At 34.4% G+C, this 25,767-nt stretch overlaps 1 protein-coding gene across 6 annotated transcripts in view; it reads left to right on the top strand.

The window, feature by feature from the left end:
* Positions 1 to 25,767, top strand: part of CERT1 (ceramide transporter 1) — a 126,302-nt gene that overhangs the window by 34,934 nt on the left and 65,601 nt on the right. For all 6 annotated transcript variants that reach the window (XR_016392707.1, XM_089909031.1, XM_030759710.2 and 3 more), the window contains 3 exons: positions 3,427 to 3,543; positions 20,843 to 20,950; positions 21,743 to 21,881. Coding sequence is in view for 5 of the 6 variants with exons in the window: in XM_089909031.1 (XP_089765157.1) it covers positions 3,427 to 3,543; positions 20,843 to 20,950; positions 21,743 to 21,881 (364 nt within the window). In the remaining variant the exon portion in view is untranslated. The remainder of the gene's footprint in view (positions 1 to 3,426; positions 3,544 to 20,842; positions 20,951 to 21,742; positions 21,882 to 25,767) is intronic.

The following is a 25,767-nucleotide window of genomic DNA, read 5'->3' as shown; positions in this document are numbered from 1 at the left end:
TCCCCTTTCAAAACACCAGTTAAATCATTTGCTTGACCTCCTTCTTCACTCATTATTATATTTCTTTCACTTTGTATTTTTCTCAGGTCTGTTCACCATGCCCCTTTTAGCTTTGTTTGCTTTTTATTGCTGCTTCTGATGTGGTTTCAACTCATTTCTTTTTTCTTAGCTCTATTAGCTTATTTCTCATTGCCTGCTGCTTTATCTCTTCCTTAAAGTTTATGGTTTGTTTTTTTTCCTGAAGATAGCTCATGTCATCTCTTACAGTCTACCACCTCTTGTAGTTTTCATCTACTTTTGGCCTTTATACCTTATTTGTTTCCTTCTAATAATCGTCTGTCAGGGCTAGGACTAGGATGAGACCAATGAGGGGCTAACCTCAGTTGTAAAATGTAAGAGAGCATCAAAAAACTCAGTAATCAAGATAAATATTATTTTAATGCATATTTTTGGAGTAATGCGTAATGAACAAAACAATGAAATTCTAAATAAAGACAAGATCAGTTGTGTTTGAATGAAGCAGTCTATCTATAGTAGTTCCCCCACCCCACCCTTTATCAGCAGTTTTGATTTCTGCAGTTTTAGTTACCTTCAAGGTCTGAAAGTATTAAATGGAAGATTCCAGAAATAAACAATTCATAAGTTTTAAATTGTATGTTATTTTAAGTAGCATAATGAAAACTCTTGTGTGCTGCTCTGTCCCTACCAGGGCGTGGCGCATTCCTTTGTCCAGTATATCCATGCTGTATATACTTCCTGCTCATTAATACCTGTATAGGAAAATACATAGTACAGTTGACCCTTGAACAACGAAGGTTTGAACTGCGCAGGTCCACTTATACTCGGAATTTTTTCAGTAGTAAATACTACTTACAGTACTACCCAATCCGAGAGTAGTTGAATCCAAGGTTGGTGAGCCCCAGATGCAGAGGACTGACTGTAAGACACTTGGGCTTTCTACTGTGCAGAGGGTCCACGTCCCTAATCGCAGTATCGTTTATGGGTAAGCTGTATCTATAGGGTTTGGTACTATCTGTAGTTTCAGGTATCCACTGAGGGTCTTGGAATGTATTCCTCTTAGGTAAAGGGAGACTGTTGTATTATGTGTTTAAGGGGGTTGTGTGTGTGTGTTGAGACATGATGTAAGCTTTATTGTCTAGGCTTTGATTTATCCCCCTAAACACACCTCAACAAATCTGTCATTTCTTTTGCCTTGTAGACTTAGCTTCCTACACTTATTCACTTTTTAGGGATTCAAGCCTTCTGTGTTATTCACAAACTCCCTATCACCTGAAAATTGGTACATCTCTTTTCTCTGCCACCTATCTCTCAGATTGTTGATGGTAGAAATGGCTACTTTGTGTACACTTTCTGCCAACTCTGTCTCTTTGAGCAGATATTGAGATATTGCATCTCATAAATGTATGATATTCAAATGAAATTTTCAAATTCTTTAATTCTAGATTTGTAGACTGTCATTTTATTCCATTCCTATGTATAACTTTATCTATTAAAAGCTTAAAGTTCTCCATATATCGAAACTTTGAAACATAGAGAGAAGAAATCATAATTGATATACTTAACAGATTTAGTAATGGCAAAGTTTGCTTATGTTGATTTCAGGTTTTATTAAGTCACTCACACCCAGAGAAGGCTTAATAGCAGGTTCCTGTTTTTAGGAATATTTAAAATGTGGCATTGGACTCTCTGGAAGATTGTGAGGAAATTTTGAAGGTATAAAAGCTGGAAAAAGTATTTGCTGGAGAAACTAGTAAATTTCTAACTATAGGCGGCCCTCCATACCCACTGGCTCAGCATCTGCAGATAAGGAGGGCTGACTGTACTGAGCCATTTTATATAAGGGACTTAGGCATCTGAAATTTTGGTATCCGAGGGGAGCCCTCGAAACAGTCCCCTGCAAAAAACAGTCCCCTGCAAAAAACAAAAAAAAATATTACTTCTTTTTATTTTCTAAAGCTTTAATGAGAATATTGAACATAATATAAAATATAAAACGTTTTCAGGAATAGTTACTAGAAATATAATAATCATTATGAAGTAAAAATTTAAAAACCTCTCTGCTTTTTAGAACAGTAGACTGATTAGATAAATTGTTTACTTAGTTCTTCAGATAGTATATATGCTTCCCTTCCTCCAAGAAGCTTTTCTCAATAACTGGATTCCATTCTTAAGATTTACGAATATTTGGCTTTCAGTTAAATTTATAGTCATTATATTTATGAGTGTTAAATGTTGTATTTTATGTATTTCTGTGTTCATAATTATTGAAGCGGGGTATGCATTGTCTTGTTTTTTCCTTTTTTCTCTGTAGCACACTCTATCTCTCACTGTAGTCCTAACTATGATGCCCATCACATAGTGATTCAGAAAGTTTAACTTGTATCCTTCAGCCAGTCAGAATCATGAATTGTTGTCTTAATCTTAAAAGAGAAATTGTTTCATAGGCTAAAGACATTGTGGAATTATCTCATATTGTTTTTGTTAAACTGATAAGGAGATAAAAGATTGATGCTGTCAAAGGGGGAAAGAGTAAACACAGTATGTAGATTGTGTTCAGCAAATAAGTTTATTGTTACATTGACCAGAGAGGATTCTCTGTCCTCTAAGGCTAAGATTGTTCACAGGAGAGGAAATTGATTGTGCTTTATCCAGTAGAAGAAGAGGTGGTATTTGTGAAATAGATCCTGTCATATTTGAACTTATTCACTGGTGGAAAAACAAGTATATAAAATATTTTATATATTCTTATGAAGAATGTGAAACGCTGAACCAAATAGTTGACATTTTTACTAATGTTTACATTTTGATGGAAGCAGTTTCCTCTAGCTATCCAACATAGGTCTGATGTAAAGTTCATTTTATTTTTGCTTTTCACTGGAAGCTCTCCTGGCTGTTGCGATCCAAGATGTGTAAAAACCTAGAAGTTAATTTGAAATACTTGGGAGGAACTGTTAATGTTATAAAAATATCTTGTTTATCAAATGTAATGAAATAAAACTATTGATGATGAGAATTTACTTTTGAATAATGGAGGCAGGAAAAAAATTAGTAAACGTCTTTCATAAAACTTACTTTGGCCCTTTTTAAAATTGTGCTTTCAGTAGTATTCTCACTAGTTAAACTAACTCAAAGTATTTGATGAAAAATATCTTTTTTTTTTAATATGTTTGTAGTTTATGTGTCAACTCATTTGTGGGAATAGTGAATGAAACTTAGTTTTTGGTAACTATGCCCTTGTTGTGCTCTTTATTTGAAATATCTTCAAAAAAATTATTTGAGTAGAAAAATAAAAGAATAACAAGAATCTCCCACCAGCTAGAATGGGTAAGTTCATGTTTTTGCTGTAGGGTGTAGCACTTCTAAGAATATAATTAACTTTGCTTTTTTTCTCCTTTTTGTCCACAGCCTCATGATTTTGATGAATGTCGCTTTGATATTAGTGTAAATGATAGTGTTTGGTATCTTCGTGCTCAGGATCCAGATCACAGACAGCAGTGGATAGATGCCATTGAACAGCACAAGGTGGGTCTCCAATGTTTACCTGTCCGTAGAGACCTAGGCAAGAGACTGGTGGTAACTCCTTTAAAATAACTTTGAGATGTATATATGTTCCTGAAAAGTTGAACATGATTTGGGTGGTAAAGATTAAAGTGGTACAGGTGTAAATTTTTGAAATAATTTTATTTCTAACACTTGAGTTACACTAAGGGAATTTTCTGTGATAAGTATTTTTAATTGTTATTAAAACAAAATATGCCCTTTTATATAAAACAAATTTGGTTTTTATATTTAGGGTTTGCTTCATAGTGATTGCCTTTTATATGATCTGGATAAAAGGATTCTTAAAATAACATCAAATTTTAAAATCCTAACATTTGAAAGCTTCAGTGTTAATTTTTGTTGTCGTTTGTAACCATTTGGGTATATTCTTAGTATAAACATTTGTAAATTGTTAAATTTTTGTAAATATGAAATTTTCTAGTAAACCTTGAGAAAGTCTTCCTTACCTAAATGTATAAGCCATATTCTTGTAATTTAAAGCTAGTTTTTGACTTCTGCTATGAATAATTGGTAAGTAGACTAAAGAAATACATGATATTAATAAGTATGCATTATTAGCTAATTCAGTATATCATGGTAAAACAAGGAATAGGGAGAGTTATAAATTCACCATGCCACTCCTGATTGTGGCTTAAGAAAACTTTGGACTTGTTCATATACTTGTCTGTACTTGTTCATTTGGGTTTCACAGAGTTTAGTTGAAACACCTGTTTTGGTTATTTAACAGGCACAAAACATCTACACACAGAAACACAACAAGAAAAACCAGTCTGACCTGGGATACTACAGGCACATTCTTCTTGATATTGATCATGCATTGGCTTTTATTTCTTGATTATGAATTTTTCCCAGCCTAAAGAAATCTGACTGTGTAATGCTTTCTTTTTCTCCTTGTTTTAGCTTTAGAGTTATATTGCTTTAAAACATTTTGTGAATCTTAGTTATCTTGATATTATTACCTCAGAAAACAGTCTAAAAATGAGAAACAGTTTTCTTTTATTTAAAAGTGATGAGCCGATAGCTAAGACATGGAAGCAACATAAATGTCCATCAACAGATGAGTGGATAAAGAAGATGTGGTATATATATACAATGGAATATTACTCAGCCATAAAAAGAATGAAATATTGCCATTCGCAGCAATATGGATGGACCTAGAGATAATCATACTAAGTGAAGGAAGTCAGATAGAGGAAGACAAATATTATATGATATCACTTATATGTGAAATCTAAAAAGAAGATACGAATGAACTTACTTATGAAACACAGACTCACAGACATAGAAAACAACTTATGATGACCAGTGGGGAAAGGAGAGGGGGAGGGATAAATTAGGAGTATGGGATTAACAGATATACACCACTATATATAAAATAAACAACAGAGATTTACTGTATAGCACTGGGAACTATATTCAGTATCTCATAATAACCTATAATGGAAAAGAATCTGAAGCTGTATAGCTGAATTAATACAATATTGTAAATCAACTGTAGTTAAATAAAAATTTAAAATAAAAATAAATAAATAAAAGAGAGATGAGCTAGAATTCCAGAATCTCAGTGCTTTGGAGCTGGGCTTACCTGGATACAAGGCACTGCAGCCTCTGCCATGTACGACATATGTGACCTTGCCTGACAATTCACTTCTTCTAAATGTGTTTAAGAACACATGAAATAATATATGTAAGGTTACTTACCAGAGTGGCTGATACATTTTCCCATTTATGACACAGTGGAAGAAGAAAGGGTTTTGGGAGTCACAACTAAATTCACTAAAATTATACCATGTTTTTTATGGATGAAGAGTTCTACATTCAATGAGAGTTGCTAAATGTGCATATAAGGAGAGTGGCCTATTTTGTGTAGTTAATCAGGGCCAGCCCTCTTCCTACTGATTAAAGACATTATTAAGTAGAACTAATTTATATGTTTATATCTGAGATGACCTTTAAAGGCTTAATGCTAGCTTTCTCTGTTTTAATTAAGCGTATTTTATTTTGCTCATTCTTCTTAGTAAAGCTGATTCAGGAATCTTTGCAGGTTCTCGTTTTATTTTTTCTCCTTGGATGTAGAATGATGCATAAAGCATATATTTCTTCCATATCATTGATTTCTTTGCACCCTTGAATAATGGATAGAATATAATCTTTGGGTCTCCCTCAGAGTATTGTGACTTAATGCTCGATAACAGATTTTTGGTGAATTTAAGTTTAGACAATAGGTTCAACAACAGCGTTCCAGATACATTGTATAAGCTTTCTGATTTCTAAATATGGTTTATTCATAGACAAGGAGAAATCATTGTTAATTGTTATTCTTATTAGTACTTATTTAATTTTAATGTAAAACATGTGATATGTACCAATTAAACAACATATCAGTGAAAATTTTAATTGAATTTGAATTCTAAAAATAAATTGAGTTCTTAAACTAACATAGGAGGGAGAAAATTCAAGAGCTATCACCAAACATAACCAGCAAAGTTTTCTTTTTTTTTTTTCTGCCCATAGACCAGGAACAGGGAGGTAGTGAGGAGGTGCATCCTGATTCATTCTTCAAAATCACTTAAGACTATTAATGTGGAACCTAAGTTTAGTAATTTTACTATTTAAGCAAGCATTCTTATATTGATATTCAAAATTAAAATCAAATTGTTAAGGCATGATGATGATGGTGATAGGAGCTGCTGTTTATTGAGGGTCACCAGGTACTAATTATTGTATTATGTACTTCATGTGCTTTATTTTCTGTCTACTATCCTGAGAGATGAGGGAAATATTGTTTTACAGACAAGGAAACAGGCTTAGATTAAACTTAAGTAACTTGCCAGAGATTATACTACTTTTTGGCTAGTGGCTACTTAGGATTCAATTTTATGTTGATTCTGCTTTCTATCAGTTACCATTGGCAGAATGTTTGAAAATAATTCCCATAGGCTCACCTCCTGCAGGTTAGAGTGTGTCATCTGAGTTCTGCTACCATATATATACAAGATAAATATGAACACATCTTTCTGCCCATGGATTGCCGTAACAACGTTTTATTGTAGTGTTTAAGCACTGGATACTGGTGCCTGACACATGGGGTTAAATCCTGGCACTATTACATAATAGTTGTGTGACCTTGGTAGATTACTTAAAGGAGAAGAGATGACATAATGCAGTATATACCCCCCCACACATCTCCCCACAAAAAACAAACAAGCAAGCAAAATAACCAAATTGTGATAAATCAAGAATATTGTATAATATTGTGTAATATTCCCATCATTCCACCTCACTCACTTCAATTCAGAGTTACTTCCATGGCACCACCTGTCCTTATGATGGCCAGACATTGTAAAACAGGTTTTATGAGGGAAATGTGTAATTTTTGGAGGTTTTTTTTTCACCCTTTTATCTTCATGGTTGGTGTTAGAATGATCACTGACAGAAATGCACTAGGGTTCTATGTTCTTTGTCTAGCTCTGTTGTTTTGTCCTCCTTGGTATTCATTCCAGCATAACTTGCTCAGTACAAGCGAAGTTTTAAAAAGATGATTCTATGATTTAAATTTTCTCAATATATTAGAAATTGTATAGTTAACTGTGACATTAGACAAGTAGCCCCTGTGGAAGAAAGGTATTTCTGAGGTCATTGTTAAATTCAAAGATTCTATTTTAATTTAAAATACGGAAAAGGGCATATGTATACCAGACCAGTAATTTTATTTACAATAGTGTGCTGGCTTTATTATGTGGAATCCATTCATATTCTGCATTTCTCCTTAGGATTTGAGACAACACTAAATAAATCTTTAAAGACAGGGTGTGCGTTTTTTTTTAATCTCTTAGCCATCTGCCGTGTTGTCTTTGAAGTTGAACGAGATTTTGTTTGTGAAAATTATTTGAAAACAAAGAGCTGTATGAATGTGAAGTTAAGATGGTTATTTTTTATTTGGATAAGTTAATATATTTCTAGTAAAGATGTATCTATGTATTATCTAAGGGCTTCTGTGAGCGTTTTCTGCGTAATTAGTTAATAAAGGAAATATGATAAACCATCTGTTGATGCTACTATTTAAAAGAATTATAGGATTACTCCTGGAATCTTCTACAGTTGCAATGTGTGCGATTTTGAGTAAACACGGTTTCTTCTTACCGTGAAAGAAATAGGCTCCTCTACTTCACCACCCCATCCCTCAAAAAAAAAAAAAAAAACTAGCAGGAAGGCTCTCCTTGCACTAGCAGATATAAGAATCTTGTTGGAAAGTTAAGTTTTTTGGCTCTGACAGAGTTTGTGGTAATCATGACATTCCCTTATTTCCATAAGGGAGCAACCTTAGTAGATCCTGAAATTTTGGTGGTCATGGACCACCCATATTCCCCATATTTTGGAAATTATCTGATATAAAAGGAGTCATAGGAAAATACACAATTTAGGGAGGAAGAATCCAGGTAATTTTTACAGATGTTGATTTTCTTTGGTGAGAATCTACAGGCAGTTGTTTTGCAATTTAATGTGTATGCATTTGTTCCTTTGTGAAGGCCCACTAATTCATATGTGAAGCTCCATTTTATTACTTTCAGAAGAAAGGTTTATTCTCAGCCTGAGAAGTTAAGGGATTTCTGTCCAGGAAATTATGTGGAAAAAGATTGGCACAGTTGAGCAACCTAAGCAATGCCCAAGACTCACTTTAAAGATCTTTTTAAAATTGTCTTGCTATTTGCCATAATGAGTTTTCTTTTTCCTGTGGTGTGTCAGGGTCAGCTTGATCTTGGTGCTTTTTCTTTACTTTTAGGAGCAGTTTCTGCTTATTTGACACCTTACTTGTTTTTGTCTTAAATTTGACATAAACTTATTAGAAAAGTATTTTTAAATAGGTAGGTGGCAGAATATACCTGTTTCTTCTTAGCGCTTTTTAAATATCAAAGTCATATAAAGTCATCCTATCTCTGTTTGCCTTTTTTTTTTTTTTTTGACCGCACGATGTGTGGCATGCAGGATCTTAGTTCCCAACCAGGAATCAAACCTGCACCCTCTGCAGTGGAAGCTTGGAGTCTTAACCACTGGACCACCAGCGAGGTCCCCCGTTTGCCATTTTCAACCAACTATAATACTGGAAAAATTTCTTAACAGATTCTAGAGGTTCTTTCTATACTTGTCTGCTTTATAAATGATTATCATGTAAACTTAGCTTTGCAATTTTGAATCTGATTAATTGGCAAAGGCTTAAAACTACTATTTTTTAGTGTACACTTTATATAAGTAATTTCATGGGGTCAGTGGACTAGAACCAATTTTTCTTTTACATTATTTTCATCATTACCACAGTGATGAAGGGATGAAGATGGAATCAAATTTTACTTCTCCTTTACATTCAAGAATTTTAATTTTTGAGGGAAGTGAAAATCCAGTAACTAGCTGCCGGAGTAGTCAGGCCTTTGCCATTTTCTCAAATAAGTTGTAGAAAAACCCAAGTAGGTGGTATCACAACTGAACTTTATTAACCAGCAAAAAACCTTCATTATGTCTCTGGATGTTTCTCTCAAGATAAGAAATTTGGTTAGTTTCTAACAGTGGGAGTTAATTGCTAAATTGCTTGCAGTAATCCATACATGGTTAGTAAATTTTTTTTAACACCTAAATGTAGATAGTGTCATACTACCATGATTTTAAAGGTTGGTGAAATCAAGAAAGAAAACATGGTATTAACTTATATTCTTAGCGTTCTGGGAATAAAAATAATTCTACTGTCAAGGGCTTTTAAAATAACTTTTTTAGTTTCTGTTGCCTACAATTTTGTTGCATGCAAAAGCTGAATTCACCTGAGCCAACATTTGCATTTGTCCTTCCATACGTCGCCTAAATACTTAATGAAGTATATCATCTTAAAAAGAGGGAATAAATGTCACTAATTTGTAGTTTTCAACCAGGTTCTTTTATCTGAGGAAGGTGTTTATCTTTTACCAAGATAGTAAAGGAAGAATCAGGATTTTACATGGAACAGTGAATAAAGATATTTAGGTAGCTAATCATGTTAACTGTGTGGTTAGTTGAGGAGAAATAATTTGACAACATTTGATGTCAGAAAGGTAGGGAGAGTCTTATCAGTCAACAAGAAAAGTTTACACAGCACAATTAAAAAACTAAAAGGCCAAAAGTCTTGATCTGGCACTTCATAAAGCGGATATCCAAATGGGTAATGAACATATGAAACGGTAGTCAGTGTCATTAGTCATCACTGCAAATTTAAAGCAGTGATACCAGCATATGCCCATCTGAGCGGCTTAAAAAATAAAAAGATGTAACACCAAGGGTTGGTGAGGCTGTAGTACAACAGGTGTAAACTGGTGAAACAATTTCGTAGAATCTACTAAAGCTGAGCATAGTTGTCTGTCTAGATCAAGTGAGTATTGAAAGTTTGAAAACATCTCACAAGTATTGATGTCATAGGTTCATCCATTTTTAGTTAAGCTTTTTAGGGTACAGGGGGTACAGACCAACCCATGTTACCTTGAAAAATGGGAATATTGCCAGGAACCAAGAAAATTTATAATGCCTTACCTGCAAAGAAAGCTGGAACTGTACACTTGTTTCTGAGTGCTTTTATTGTTAACAAAACTCAGTTACTCAATCACCTGCCCGCACCTACAGTTAATGTAGCTTAGTTTCATTCTGTTATTTCTTCTCTCTTTCATGGCTCCTGTTTATCTGTGTTTTGCTCTCCCGTCCTACTTAGTTTGTTTTTCCTTGCTTTGTCATGACCTTTTCCTACTTTCGGCTTCTTTTCAGCTTCAACTCCTGCCACTATCTGCCCTGATCTCTTGGCATTTCCTAAAGTAAATGTCTTGAGAAAACCCGATTGCCTTTTTACTCCAGGTTACTATTGCCCTAGGTCCAATTATAATGAATTGTATATTTACTTGTACTAAAAGGATAGAGTGGGATTGGCAATTACACAAATAAAATGTTCTGAAAAGGTATTCTATAATTTTGTATAGAGTTTACCAAACTTGCAAGTTTTTGTAATGCTTACCACATATTTGCTACTAACAATTTAGGTAAATATTACTAGATGTTCAGCTGATTTCTCTTTTATTAGTCTGTAATTTACTTGCAGAATGTTTCTTTAGATAAGAAATTTTAAAAAAAGACAGTTAATCTAGAGTTGAATAACTGTTCCATATTGTTACTATAGAAAATATTAAAGAAAATGAGGCTGTGTGCTATAGAAGTCCTTTTTTTAATTTTTAAACGGTGTTTCAGTATTGTATTTGAATTTTTATTTAATCAGGAGGGAAGATTTCTGACAGTCACCAGGACAGATGGGATTCTGCTTTTTCTATATCTGATGTGGAAAAGTAATGGTGGGTGGCATGGCTTACGCATATTGACAGCAGTGGAAACTATTTTCTAATTTTACTTGCTGAGTATATTGGACATTAGCTGGGAGAAAATGTTTCTTAAAAGTATCAAGGAACACAAAACTGCTCTTTTTCACCAAACACATCTTTTTAGCTAATAGCTTAAAAATGATTTTGCTTCTGTTGTCTTTATTGCCTGGTAAATATTCTGGGCTGGTTTGGTATTGAGGTATGAAAGACAGCATTGGGTTAAGAATCGTAAGAATAGGTAGCAAAGTAAATGAATGTTCTACAGGTTAAAATGTTATACTGAAAAAAATTCTGTCATTTTTTAGTCAAATAGCAAGTTCACATTCTTGACAGACAAGACAGGATCATTGGCAAGAATGCTTGTATCACTGTTCATACCCTAGCCTAGTTCTCTTCAGTAGCACCCCTTTGAACTGTACAGGGATAGATGAGTAATTAGGCACTGTTATCATTTAATTCTCCTGGAAGTCTTTCACTGCAAGTGTTATTCCCATTTTGCATAAAAATGAAATTGAATGGATTATGAGAACATTGATCAGTGAGTGGTAACATTCCGAGAACAGCAACCTCAATTTTTTGTAATACACCCCCCCTTTCTAGTTAATTTCAGCTTTTTCTCATGGATGCGTAGTTGAATACTAAAAAATAAATCATCAGTCTGCCTCCTTAAAAGAAGAATCTTCCCCATACAGTTAGATCTAAAAATTCTTAGCAAGTCTTTTAAAACCATTCCTGCAAGTAGTTTTATTGATTAGATTTCATTGGTTTTTGCACTGGTTTTTAAAAGTAATTTTTTTAATTATAAGGAAAAAAAATACAAAACTACCATCAGTCTTATAACCAAGACAATTGTTCTTCATTTTGGTGTATTTCCTTCTTATTCTCTGTACATTTTACCCCTAAAATATTATGGAAATAACAAGTTTATATCCTGTTTTTTAAAAAATCTAACATCATTTTGTCCATATAACACAGCTTTATTAATATTTCATTGTATTATCATTTTGGTACTCATTTGCTTATTATAAGACCTTTAGATTGTTTCAATTTTTTTTTTTTGCATTTAGTATTTAATGCCTTCCTACATATTTTCCTGTAGTTTAACTGTGTCCTCATAATACATTATCAGAAGTAGAATTGCTAGGCTTAAGGATACAAGCATTTTTGATATATGTTGCCAGATTATTTTCTAGAAAGATTGTGCTGATCTACATTCCATCTGCAGAATGTGCAGATCTTCCTTTCACTGCATCTTTACCGGCATTATTAATTTTTTAGCCCTTTCTAAGTGAGATAGATTAAACATGTATTCTGTGACTTTATTTTTTTGTTTTTATTTTTGTAGAGGTGATATATGATTACTGTAATAAAATTCAAACAATATAGACAATACTGAAAACTATAAAAAAGAAAGTGAAAATTTAGGTCACATAGAAATGACCACTGTTCATCCTTGGTAAAGATTCCTTCCAAATATTTCTTTACATGTATGCCTTAGAGTTTTACATAAAAGATACCATACTGCTTTGTAGCTTTTCCTTCACTCAACAGTAAGTTATGGGTATCTTTTCATGTTTGAAATAGATCTCCATTCCTCCCTTACCCCCTAAGAAAGGAATTATAGAAAATTTGAGTTTGGGACCAAAGCCCCAGAATAATTAAGAATGTTCATTTACAGACCATTGTTTTATGTGCATCTCTTTCTTTTAGGATCCTTGCAGGAAAGAATTAATGGTTCAAGTCCCCTAGCCAAATACCATCTTAACGTTTCAGCAGTCCTGCGAGTACCACTTATACATATTAAACCTGTTTTTTCTCTTATTGGGACATTTAAGGGAGCCTCAAAAAGTAATATTAATTGTTTTGCCACTGTCGTCTCTTTGCAATTAGATAAAAAGAATGGGATTATGACCTTTTTATTTTGTGCCTATGAAACTTCCTTCTAAAAAAAAATATATTTACATTGGCCCTTTTCTCTAGGACAAATCATAAATTAAGAAAGTTAATGAGCAGTGTTGGTATTTTGTTACATCTGCTGCTAGCTTCTTTTTACATTTATTTTCCTCTATATAAGTGTTTCTGGAGTAGAGATATAAAGGAATATCCTGCCTTTGTGGGAAGGTGAAGAAGGAATGGTAGCTAACACTTATTAAGCACTTATGATGTACTATAAATATTACAAAATATTATTAAAGATTTCTTCACTATAAAGCACATTTCTTATAACTTTGTCTATTTCTTCAAGTTCTACTATTTCAAGACAGATATTTCCTTACAACAAACAGATGCTAGAACAAAAGACTTCATTACAACAGCACTGATACAACACATTTTAAATAATGGATAATAAGTGAATATGGAGGCTGAGAGTAGTTTAGTTTAATTGTACTTCTACCTCTAACAGGGACCTATAAGCAGTGTATGGACTTGATCCAAGGAGAAATATGGAGCCAAATAGGATTTAAAACAGAAAGTGAAGAATCAGATGTCTGTTTTTAAAGGACCACTCTGGCTACACTAGAAAGGATTTCAAGAGGAACAAGACTAAAAGTAGTTAGAAATCTGGAGGATTTATCCAAATGAGACACTAGGTGACCATAACTAGAAAATGGCAGTGGGAAAATAGAGAAAGGGACAGATTTGAGAGAAGTATAAGCAAAGTCTTTGGATGTTGAAGCAACATAGTAATGATTAACATCATGGGCCCTTGAATCTGGAATTAAATCCTGGCTCCCTTACTTATCATTTGCATGACTCATTATGTAAAATCACCTATAAATGGGTATAGTATTAGTGCCCATTTTACTTAGACTATTGAAAGGATTAAGTGAGATAATGCACTTAAAGCACTAGCATCATGCCTGGCACAAAGTATCCTAAGTATTAGCTTTTACTATTGGTATTGGTGTTATAATTTATCCAGGGTGGCTCTCTGAAATTTATATATAAAATATCCATGTAAAATTGCTCAACTCTTTCATCAGCCCTCCTCTCAAAGCAAAACAAGAAAGATCTCCCTTATCCTTTAGTTTCACCTTCTAAAGCTAGGGTGGAAAAATTGCTTAGCAGTCTTCCTTTATACAGCCTCATTTGATTTATCTAGTTATTTCTTACCTCCATTTTGTTTTTGTTTGTTTGGTTGGTTGGTTGGTTTTTTTGCGGTACGCGGGGCTCTCACTGCTGTGGCCTCTCCTGTTGCGGAGCACAGGCTCCGGACACACAGGCTCAGCGGCCATGGCTCACGGGCCCAGCCGCTCCGCGGCATGTGGGATCCTCCCGGACCGGGGCACGAACCTGCGTCCCCTGCATCGGCAGGCGGACTCTCAACCACTGTGCCACCAGGGAAGCCCATTACCTCCATTTTAATGTCATTAAGAAACGACAATTGGACTTAAGGGGGAAGGATTAAAAAAAAAGATAAGACTGAGTTTCAGAGTGTCAAAGTTAGTTTATATAACTAACTTTGTATCTTTTGTATCACGGATTGGATTCTTAAAAAGCTTTTGGTGCAGAGGCTGTACTCGTAGCTTCCTGATAAGTCTACTTTAATTTCTCCTATAGATAAAACAATGTGTCATGGAGTTCAAAACCCTAAATTAAAACTGTAAGAAAGAGGAAGCTCTGAAATCAAGGAGAGTAGAGGCAGCTATTGTTAACTCTCTACTTCTACAGTATCGTCTTGTATTTGGGCATTTTTTTAGTACTTTGGATTTCCATAGGCAGTGTCTTATTTTCTTTTACCCCCCTAGCATTCTTTTAACACTTAACTAGGGTGTGCAATAAGGCCTTGGTTAACCCTTCCAGCCTCATATCACTACAACACTGCTTATTTAGATATTTCTGTAAAGGAAAGCTTATCTCATGCTTATTAGAAGAAAATGCAAAATGAATAACCAACTAAGGTCCGCAACTAAGGTCCATAAATGACCTTCAAAGGAAGTATTTTATTTGTTACTGGTTTTTAAATTATGATACAAGAATGACTAGGAAACATTCCAGTATGATTTGAGAAAAGTATCTTGAGGGTAAGCAAATGTTCTACTCAGTGAAGTTAACTGTATTGCTGCTGGGTTCTAAGCAGTTAGAAATGGATAAAATCTTTTATAATACCATTTTCTTAAATATATTTTAAAATTTTTTTGATTCATGAGGTACTGCAATTTCTGGAAAACATTGTAGGTTGAACCTTTCCTCATCTGATACATTATTAGTGTTGCTCTTCTGAATAAATAGTGTTTTTTTAAAATAAAAATCTATTTATTTATTTTTTGGCTGCATTGGGTGTTCATTGCTGTGCAGGCTCTTCTCTAGTTGCAGCGAGCAGGGGCTACTCTTCGTTGCAGTGCACGGGCTTCTCGTTGCGGTGGCTTCTCTTGTTGCAGAGCACAGGCTCTAGGCACACGAGCTTTTGTAGTTATGGCACGCGGGCTCAGTAGTTGTGGCTCGCAGGCTCTAGAGTGCAGGCACAGTAGTTGTGGCGCGTGGGCTTAGTTGCTCCGTGGCATGTGGGATCTTCCTGGACTAGGGCTCGAACCTGTGTCCCTTGCATTGGCAGACAGATTCTTAACCACTGTGCCACCAGGGAAGTCCAATTGTGTTACGTTTTAATCTTCCCAGCTGGTTCAACAAACGGCTTTCTTATATTTGGCCTCCACTGGATGTATACATTTTTAGCCTAAGTTTTGGTATTTAGGTTTAGTATAGAGAATTATAATTCTAGACTAGCCATATCATTTTAAAGATAAGAAAATTAAGTCCAGGGGACTTCCCCGGTGGTCCAGTGGTTAAGACTCTGTGCTCCCAATGCAGGGGGCCCGGGTTCGATCCCTGGTCGGGGAACTAAGATCCCACATACCTCAACTAAGCCTGCACACCACAACTAGAGAAGCCCGGGTGCCGCAACAAAGACCCAGCGTAGCCAAAATAAATTAATTAATTAAAAAAAAATTAAGTCCAGGAAAGTAATGACTGACTTGTCTAGTTGTATAGTGGTGACAGTGACAGTCGAGCAGGTCTTCTCTCTGTTATCATTGTGTTCTTTATATTTCAGAGGCTACCGGGGGATCCATACGTATTTGAAAGGCTAAATAGATGAGATTTTAATATTTATAAGCGTGAAATTGTCATGCCAAATTTTATTATAGCAAATAATATATGTTTACCTACAATCATAAATAAAATTGTTGCCATTGTAACTTATTATGATACTGTAAACCATAATTTTATTGATTAAATTGTTCTCCTGGCTATAGTGTCTTCTCATGTGGTTTGCTTTACAATATTAATATTGAAAGTAGATGTGTGGGTGCTGGCAACATAGGAAGCGCATTTGGTTTTATTATGGGTTTCAGAGTTTCAGTTTCTGGAAAATGCTCCATTGTTCTAATGTTAAAACGCATTTGGTTTTATTATGGGTTTCAGAATTTCAGTTTCTGGAAAATGCTCCATTGTTCTAACGTTAACATTTAATCTTCTATTTTCTCTCTTCCCATAATTAAAATGGGAAGAAACAATAGGGAGACTATGCCACAAAATAGGTAGTTTTTGACACCATGAGGAAGTTAATTTCTTTCTCAGTTATTTTGCTGTGCTTCTTGCTGGAGAGTGGTATTAGGAAAATGAATAAGTTTTTCAAAAGGCAGGTGCTATGAAAAAAAAATAATAAGCCAACCTATTTCCTTTATTTTATACCACTGTTTTTTGGAGTATAGATAGGCTGATGAACAGACTGTGCAAAATGAAAATATATGTTTATCTCCTACATGAATAAGCCAAACTATAAAATTTAGCTGTGACTTTCAGGGAGTTTTCTTTTCAAATCAGTTCTTAGGCATTTCTGGTCCTTTATTAAATTCATAACTTTGAACTATATGACTTAGTTTATCAAGATTTTAGGTGTTCTCAGAAAATCAAGATACAGAAAGTACAGGTACATACATGCAAGGGATTTAGTCTGAAGGTTACTATTGTACTTTGACCAATAGTAACCTTTGTGTCAGCTTTCCAAGTATACTGCTTGGAAAGTGCTACTGACCCCCTCTAGTGGCCAAAAGATTACACTCCCCACCCCCAAAATAAGGAGGAATGTTATAACAAAGGTGTGGTCTCATTACTGTAATATTTAAAAGAACCCAGCCTTGTTCTATACGGGACATGTTCAGTAAGTGTTTCATTGAACCAAAATGTCATTGTATGTTCATGCAAAACATGTTGAGGAATACTGCTTACAAACACACAAATTTGGGAAAGGGGTTTTTTTTGCAAAGCAATTTGTGTGAGGGATCTTAAAGCGTATATGTTGAAAGGAAATATTCCTATAGTAACTGTATTTGAATTCCACATTATTAATTTTAGATGGAAATCGGTATTTTCAAAAATACTGTATTGGTGATTAGAGCTTGTAAGTAAGCTCTACTTTTTTCTTATGGAAGAATAGGGTTAAGAAAAAGCCAGCATGCCTTTAAAGTATTATCCCTAAAATCATACCAATGAGATTTTAAAGGCATGTCAAGACTTTTAGGAACATTTAACAGTGTATATCAGTTGTGACCATAAAGTAATTTCTTCCCATTTCCATCCTTGGAAATTTCCCTCACCCCCACCTTCGAAAAGCAGACCTTGTTAAATTCAGAATGAGTATTGTTGCCTTAAAGTGGACATCTTGGAAAGCCAAATAGATGTCAACAACATTGCTGCTTTTCAGAATAGTTTTATAACTTATCTTTTAGAATCATTTTAGCCCCTGTGACGAAGTGTTTCTAAAATACTGATATCTTAATGATAGATTAGATTTTTGAGAGAAATCCAGTACTAAATCAGAGCCATGTCATATGACTAAGAAAGGCAGTCAAGCTTAATTATACAGTTTATAGCTATTTCTTTGAAGTAGTGAAACAGTTATAAAAGTTTTATTCTGCAACTCCCTGAAATGATTTTAGATAGCTCCATTTTGTGGCTGTATCATAAAATTACTCTAAATATTGTGGTAGTACCATCAGGAATCTTTTATGCAATGATAGCATCATTGGCACAATTATAGACATTTCCAGAATGACCGGTTTTTAAACAGTGAGGATTCATTTGTATGTGCACGTGTGTATTTGTTAAACACTTAAATTATTTATTTTAAAAGTTATCCCAGTGCAGATACTGACATAGAGTGACAAATGAATCCCCATTGTTTAAATTGAATAAAATGGAATTGGTCTTCATGAGTATACTTTATTTTCTTTTTCCTTGGAATGATGTATATAATTTTTAACGCAGTTTATTTAAGTGAAACTTTATTAAAGGTAGAAATACAATTACTCTAAACTCTTAGCCTCAACATTCATTTACTATCCATTACTTAAAATGTACAGCAACAGTATTGCTATAGTAGAGTGTTTTGTTCTATCATGTCTTTGTTGTAAGGAGATATTACTGTTTTGAAATCGTGGAACCTGAAAAAACAGGCAAGGATGTAAGAAGTATGTTTCATAGTCAAAAAACATTTATTAAAGCTTTGTAGTGTTTATATTTCGTTTCAAGATTTTAAAGTTTTGACTTACTCCGTTTAGGACTCATTGATATAAAGCAAGTAAATGGAGAGGGTAGATTCATTTGGATTTGAAATTGTTTGGTTTTAAATATTTTTCAAATAAATATCCAAAATTTGTTTTTAAATAAAATTTTGATTGTAAATTATGGGGTAGTTTTGTACTTAAATGGACGGTTCAGATTAATTTATGCTGAGAACTGAATGACATATAGGTGTCTGAGATAAGTGATTGCTGAAGTACGTACCTTATATTTTTGGTCCATCACAGATAGATTTTTCTTATTTTTATTTATTTATTTTTGCGGTACGCGGGCCTCTCACTGTTGTGGCCTCTCCCACTGCGGAGCACAGGCTCTGGACGCGCAGGCTCAGCGGCCATGGCTCACGGGCCCAGCCGCTCCGCGGCATGTGAGATCTTCCCAGACCGGGGCACGAACCCGTGTCCCCTGCATCGGCAGGCGGACTCTCAACCACTGTGCCACCAGGGAAGCCCAGATTTTTCTTATTTTTAATTCCAATCTTCTATATTTAAATCTAACGAAAAACTTTACCAAACCAGTACAACAATTAAAATGTAGAAACATTATACTTAGAAAGTTAGCATTATTGTCAAACGAGAAAGAGAAACTAGAGCCATTTTAGTTAAGGAACCTAGCTCAGTAACTTTGTTCCAGGACATTATTTGATAAAAAGTCTTATTTTTTTTATGAATTGCATGATTTCTGTAATTAGAATTTTCTTTTTGTGGGATTCTGTGATACTGAAACAAGCTTACCTTTTTTTCTTTAGCTAATTTATTGAGGTCCAATTTATTGTACCTTTGATTCCATCTAGTCATGAATTTATATGTAATTTGTTAGTAAATTCAGAGTTAGGAATATATTGCAGCACCGTTTATAGGTAGAGTGTTTTATGAACAGGCATTATTAAAGTATGACAATCTTACTTTGACTCTTTAGCGACCGGTATGTACTGGAAGCTTGAATTTTTAAGAAGCTGCACTAGGTGTGATGCCAAAAATGATTAGATATTATTTTACCTCTTAAGTTTAGTGTCTAGGATTAAAATTATGCACAGTACTTGTAAAAGAATAACAGTAGGAAGAAATCAGAGATCCCAAAATACTTGAGCAGGTTTTAGGTATTTGGAAGTTGTTTTTTTCAAATGTTTAATTCTTTTGTCCATGTTTTTCGTACTGCATTTTCCTAAGGAGGATGGGATGCAAAATTGATACTTTAAAGAGTGCCAACTCCATCAAAATTAGATCACAGTTCTGAGTCTAACTAAACCCCAAAAAGAGTTCAGTTATCTTCTATGATGTGATTACAGAATAGACTGGCAAAATTGGGGATTTTCTTTGTGCCATGAACTGTCAAGGTAGCTACAAAAATGGAAGAAATACAGTCTTCTTACAGAAGGTACAAGTCCACTAGTAGTTACAAAATGTAAACTATTAAAATTGAGTGGCAAATGCCATAATCATGATATGTTAAGAATGGTTGAGAATACAGAGACAGACTATCTGGAATAATAGGAAAGGCTTCATTGAGACAGTGATGTTTGAGCTGTGTCAGGGTAAATAATTCATCTGTAAAGAAGTTTTCCTTGTTTTTCTTTTTTTTTTTGGTCCTGTTCTACCAAAATTTTTTATTGTGGTAAAATATGCATGACGATCTGTCATTTCAGATATTTTAAATTGTACAATTCTGTGACATTAAGTATATTCACATTGTTGCTCAACCATCACCACCATCACCATCCATCTCCAGAACTTTTTCATCTTCTCCAACTCCAGCTCTGTACCTAGTAAATTCTAACTCCTCATTCTCCCCTCTTCCTAGCCCCCTGATAACCACTGTTCCACTTTCTGTCTCTATGAATTTACCTTCTCTAGGTAGTTTTCCTATTATTAAACTCTTTTAGCCAACTAGCCCAGCATGTAGTTGGTATTCAGTAAATTTCTAAATGAAGTGGCAGTTAGGAATTGAAAGCATTGCTTATGCCAGCGGATTGCCTATATTTCTTGAGTGAACTCAAACTACTAATTATTGTTACGGTAACCTTAACAAAAAATTTTTTTGCAATAACCTTATTACTTTTTAGGGAAACTTTTGTTTTCTCTTAAGTATTTTTCCAGTTTTATTGAGATATAATTGATATATAACATTGTATTAGTTTAAGGTTTACAACATAATTATTGGATATATGTATATATTGTGAAAGGATTACCATAGTAAGTTTAGTTAACATCCATAACCTCACGTAGTTAAAAAGTTTTTTTCTTGTGATGATTAAGTATTTTTTATTTAATTTTTTTCATGTAGTTTACTTTCCTTTTTAGACTGAGTCTGGATATGGATCTGAATCCAGCTTGCGTCGACATGGCTCCATGGTGTCACTGGTGTCTGGAGCAAGTGGCTATTCTGCAACATCCACGTCTTCATTCAAGGTTTGTGGTTATGAATGCTTTAGTACTGAATGTTGTGAACAGAACTTATTTGATAGAATAAGTTTTTTGAAAGAATTTTCCTACAATGTAAATTATTTGAAGTTGTTACAGAATAGTTTTTTAAGAGGTAAAATCATGACTCATAAAAATAAAATGAACACATGTCAGAGATTTTGTTTCATTCATTAATGAAATAAGATGTTAAAGAAAAAACGTAGTTCAAATAAGAATGTGAAGAATGCTGAAATGATTTTGCTAATATATGCAAAACTAATCAATAGTCATACATTAGTAACCAGTGTACTCCACTGGACAAAGTTCATTTGCTTTTCTATGGACAAGAATCATTTACATTACTCTCAGTTTTCTATGACTTAAAGAGTTGTAAAATAGCTCAAATGCAATGAAATCAAAGACTTCTATATGATCGGACACCCTCTCCATGGATGATACTTACTATTCCTTTCAAAGGACACCCAGTAATATTTTTGCCCATTTTAAAGTCTTTCACAATTTATCATCACAGTGTTTAATTTGAAAATATTAAATGTTGTGGTGGCAAGTTGTCAGGCTTGCTCTCATTTCCTTCAGGCTTATCACTGTCAAGCCATTAATTACTGAGTTTCAAGTCCGTCCCTGGAAATAATACATTGAACTTGACAACTCTCCCTACTCCATGCCCTCAATAGTAAGATACAGACCTTAAAAGGTGGTGAAATACCATGGGACTAAGTATAAACAAATTCTAGTTTTGTTAACTTGGATTACATCCCCCCGTTTTGTGTTTTGCAGAAGGGCCACAGTTTACGTGAGAAATTGGCTGAAATGGAAACCTTTAGAGATATCCTATGCAGACAAGTCGATACTCTACAGAAGTACTTTGATGCCTGTGCTGATGCTGTCTCCAAGGATGAACTTCAAAGGGATAAAGGTTAATTAGGCTATTACCACTATTTAAAGCCTCTTGATCTTAAGGGTAATGTCTTTAAGTGATGAAGGTAATTATAGTCACTTTTGCTGTACACCTCTAATGTAGCAGATTTCAGTGTCCACATAACTTGTCTACTTTAATAACATCCTAATTAATCTGATCACCCATACCAGATATCACTGAAGATTTTAAAATGGTTTTTGAGCTCTTTATTCCATTAAAAAATATAATATCATCTTGATAATATGGGGCATTTCACATGATTATGTCTAATAAATGTACCCTGTGACAAGTCTTCGAGACAAGCACATGTTTATGTTACATCCTCCAGATCTGGAATCAGTCGATCTTTTCATCCCTTGCTCTTCCTTTTCCTCTCCCTCTTTACCTCTCTTTCTCTCCTTCCCTCTGTCACCCTCCCTTCCTCTGGCCTTTTTCTCATAGAAGAAGTCAATAATGGAATTACATACACATGTAAAAGTAATTTTAGTGAGTTTTTTTTTTAAGAGAGATGATCTTTAGTTATAATGTGAATTTTGAAGTTACTTTTCATTTGTTACTGCTAAATATTACTGGTGTTGTCAATATCTGTTCTTTAGTTTTTCTCTTAGTTTGTTACAATGGGCAAAAATGAACTACTCATAACAGTATTACTAAATCATTCTGAGTTCATACCCAGTATAACTAAGTTGCCTAACATGGTTTCGTTTCTTGGTCTTATTAAATGTCTTTGATCTGAATTCATATTCTTTTTGTTGACTCACTGGCAAGATGGTGGAGTAGAAGGACGTGAGCTCACCCCTTCTTACATATTCTTTTTGTCTTCTCTGTTCTTTGTTCCCTTTTTCTGCCTTCTTTTGGATTGAGTATTTTTTATAATTCCGTTTTCTATCTCCTTTGTTGGCTTTTTAGTTATACTCTTTGTTATTATATGGCTACTTTAGGGTTTATAGTATGCACATTTAAGTTATTACAGTCTCCCTTCAAGTAATATACCCACCTCCTGTATTGTTTAAGAACCTTAGAATAATGTATTTCCATTTCTCCCTGAGACTGTGCCAAGGCAGTTTCGCATTCTCTAGCCAATTCCCTGTGAATTATTCCAGGTCTGTGTTATAGGAACAGGTGCTTTTCCCTGCCCCACATAGGCTTTGGGTACTCTTCCCTGGTGGAATCCTCTCAGATGGTTCTTTCTATGACCTCTATAGTTCCTCAACTTGTATGTGCTGTCAGTACTCTGCTAAATACTCAGGGGGACCTTCTGCCCATCTCCAGAGTTCTCTCTCTGTACAGTTCTCTCCTCCCAAGTACTCTGCCTTGTGAACTCTACTGTCCTTTGTCTCTCTGGATTCTCAGCTCCATTTCTTCACCTCAGAGAGTCTACCAGGCTCCTCCTGGGTTCCTCATTACTCTACAGCTTGGAAACTCTCCCATGGCAGTAAGCTGGAGCATTCACAGCGCTCACATCATTTGTTCCCCAGCCCTTAGGGATCATTGTCCTTTGTTGCCTAATATCCAGTATCTTGAAAACCATTGTTTCATATATTTTGTCTGATTTTTTAGTTTCATGCTAGAGTATAAATTCTCTTCCTGTTATTCCATCTTTGCCTGAAGCGGAAGCCCATATTCCTCTTAAAGCACTTAATTTTACCTGAAGTATCCTTGAAGTTCTTTATATTTGATGCACTTTTAAGTTTTTGGTTCTTTAACATTTAATATTTATTTCTCTAAAAATAAAGACAGTTGAACTTCTATTTCTCATTAATTTAAAAAAGTATGTATACTTTTTTTTTTGTCAAATTAGACATTACACATCAGCTTTCATTTGCTTGCAAATAGCCCTTTAAACTAAAACAGGATGTATACAGATTTGGATTCCTTGTTTATTTTTAAATGATTCACGTCAATAATATATAGCATTTTGAAGACAAGTGATAGTGGAAGGAGTGGAAGTTGGGATGTAATAATAACCATGTTGTGTAGAAGATTTGAAAAATATTTTTAAACATTATTCATGTTTTATTATATAGCAACAGTCATAGACTAATGTATTAGTTGTTAGGGATGCCATCGCCAAAGTACTCTATAGACTGTGTGGCTTAAACAGCGGAAGTGTATTTCCTCACAGTTCTGGAGGCTAAAAATGTGAGATCAGGGTTTTGGCAAGTTTGGTTTCTTCTGAGGGCCATGAGGGAAGGATCTGTTCTAAGCCTCTCCTTGGTTTGTAGATGATCATCTTCTCCCTGTGTCTTCACATCATCTGCCTTCTGTAAGTGTCTGTGTCCAAATTTCCTCCTCTTATAAGGACACTGGTCATATTGAAGTAGGGCCCATCCTCATGACCTCATTTTAATTTGATTACCTCTGTAAAGACCTGTCTCCAAGTCCAGTCACATTTTGGAGTACAGGAAGGTTAGGACTTCAACATATGAATTTGGTTGTGGCACAATTCAGCATATAACAACTGATTTCCCTATAAATGGCTATTTTAAGAAATGTTTTTAAGAGTACATGCTGGGTAAAGGTGAAATAAGAACATGGACCATAGTTTCCTACTTCGACTATAGACTGGAATTGCTGACCTAAGGATCTCTATAGATGTACTTTCACTAAATTATCAAGACTAAATTATCTGTGACTTAAAAATTTTTTAAGAAGAATCACTGTTCTTTATTAAGTGTCATTGAAATGATAATAGCAAGCTCTCATTTTAGGTGTTCAGTGTTTTCATTTAAAAAGTTTTATCGTAATTGCTAGTAAGGAGACTTAACCACACACATACACACACACACACCCCACACTTCAGTAAGATTTAATTAACCATTTAGGTCCAGATACTCTAGGATTACAGAAGTAAAAGACATTATCTCTGACCTAAACATATATTTTAAAACAACACATATATACCATATTAAACATAAAGGTTCTAATCTTGCTCTTCTATTCATTATTAGTTTGATGACTTGAAGTAGATTACTTAACATTTCTGCACATCTCTTTCCTCTGTAACATGGATGTTGTATCCAGCACATATGATTGTGAGATTTAAATCAGAATATGTATATTAGCCCTGTGCTTAATAGCAAAAAATCAATAATAGTTGCTATTATTAATGTGGTTGATTTGGATTATTGCAGGGATAATGAAAGCAGAAATGTACAAGATCCAGAGATGGAATTTAGCATAATAGATTTGAGGGCTGGTAAGGGAGACCAGTCTGATTGGGATGGGAGATTTGTATTAGGACAGTGGTTTTAAATCATGTCAGGCATCCCTTAAAGGTGCCTCAATGATGGACAAGGAGTGCTTGGTTGGGAAGGAAAGGGGGAGGGCCACTCTTTTAGCCAGAGCAGCTCTTGTTTTCATCAGTCTTATATTTTGAGTATTTACTAGAAAAAGAAGGCTGAAAATCCCTGTTTGGTAGTACTAGGCTATTGGATGGTTAGAGATATGAAAGTGAATCTTTAGGAACCCAAGGTAGATACTGAGGAGACAAGTGAAATGCAGACATTTCAGTATTTAAGAGCAGTTAATCAGATTAGTAATGAGTCAAGGTCAGGATGTTGTCTGATGATTTAAAATCAGAGCAGCACTGTAGTAGTTAATTTCTTAGAATTGACCATATTTGCAAATTATTGATGAAAAGACAGAGATCCACAGGATCTGGGAATTTGATTAATCTTGGAACTAAGGTGTTTGCAGAGGCTTCAATATGGATACTGAAGTCTGTAGGAATGATGGATGTGGAAAAGAAAAATGTCAGTTGGATACTGTTAGCAGTTAGCTGGTTATAAAATAGTAGGTGTTAGTAGATAATAGCAGCTTATGATTTGAAAAAGTTGTTATAGATGAGTGCAAAATTTTCAGGTGATGAAAAAAATGAAAT

The sequence above is a fragment of the Delphinapterus leucas genome, chromosome 3, assembly GCF_059928025.1.
Source record: "Delphinapterus leucas isolate spDelLeu-1000000601 "Yukka" chromosome 3, BTC_Dleu_Yukka2, whole genome shotgun sequence".
NCBI lineage: Eukaryota > Metazoa > Chordata > Mammalia > Artiodactyla > Monodontidae > Delphinapterus > Delphinapterus leucas.
This window is presented reverse-complemented; position numbering and strand designations above follow the sequence as displayed.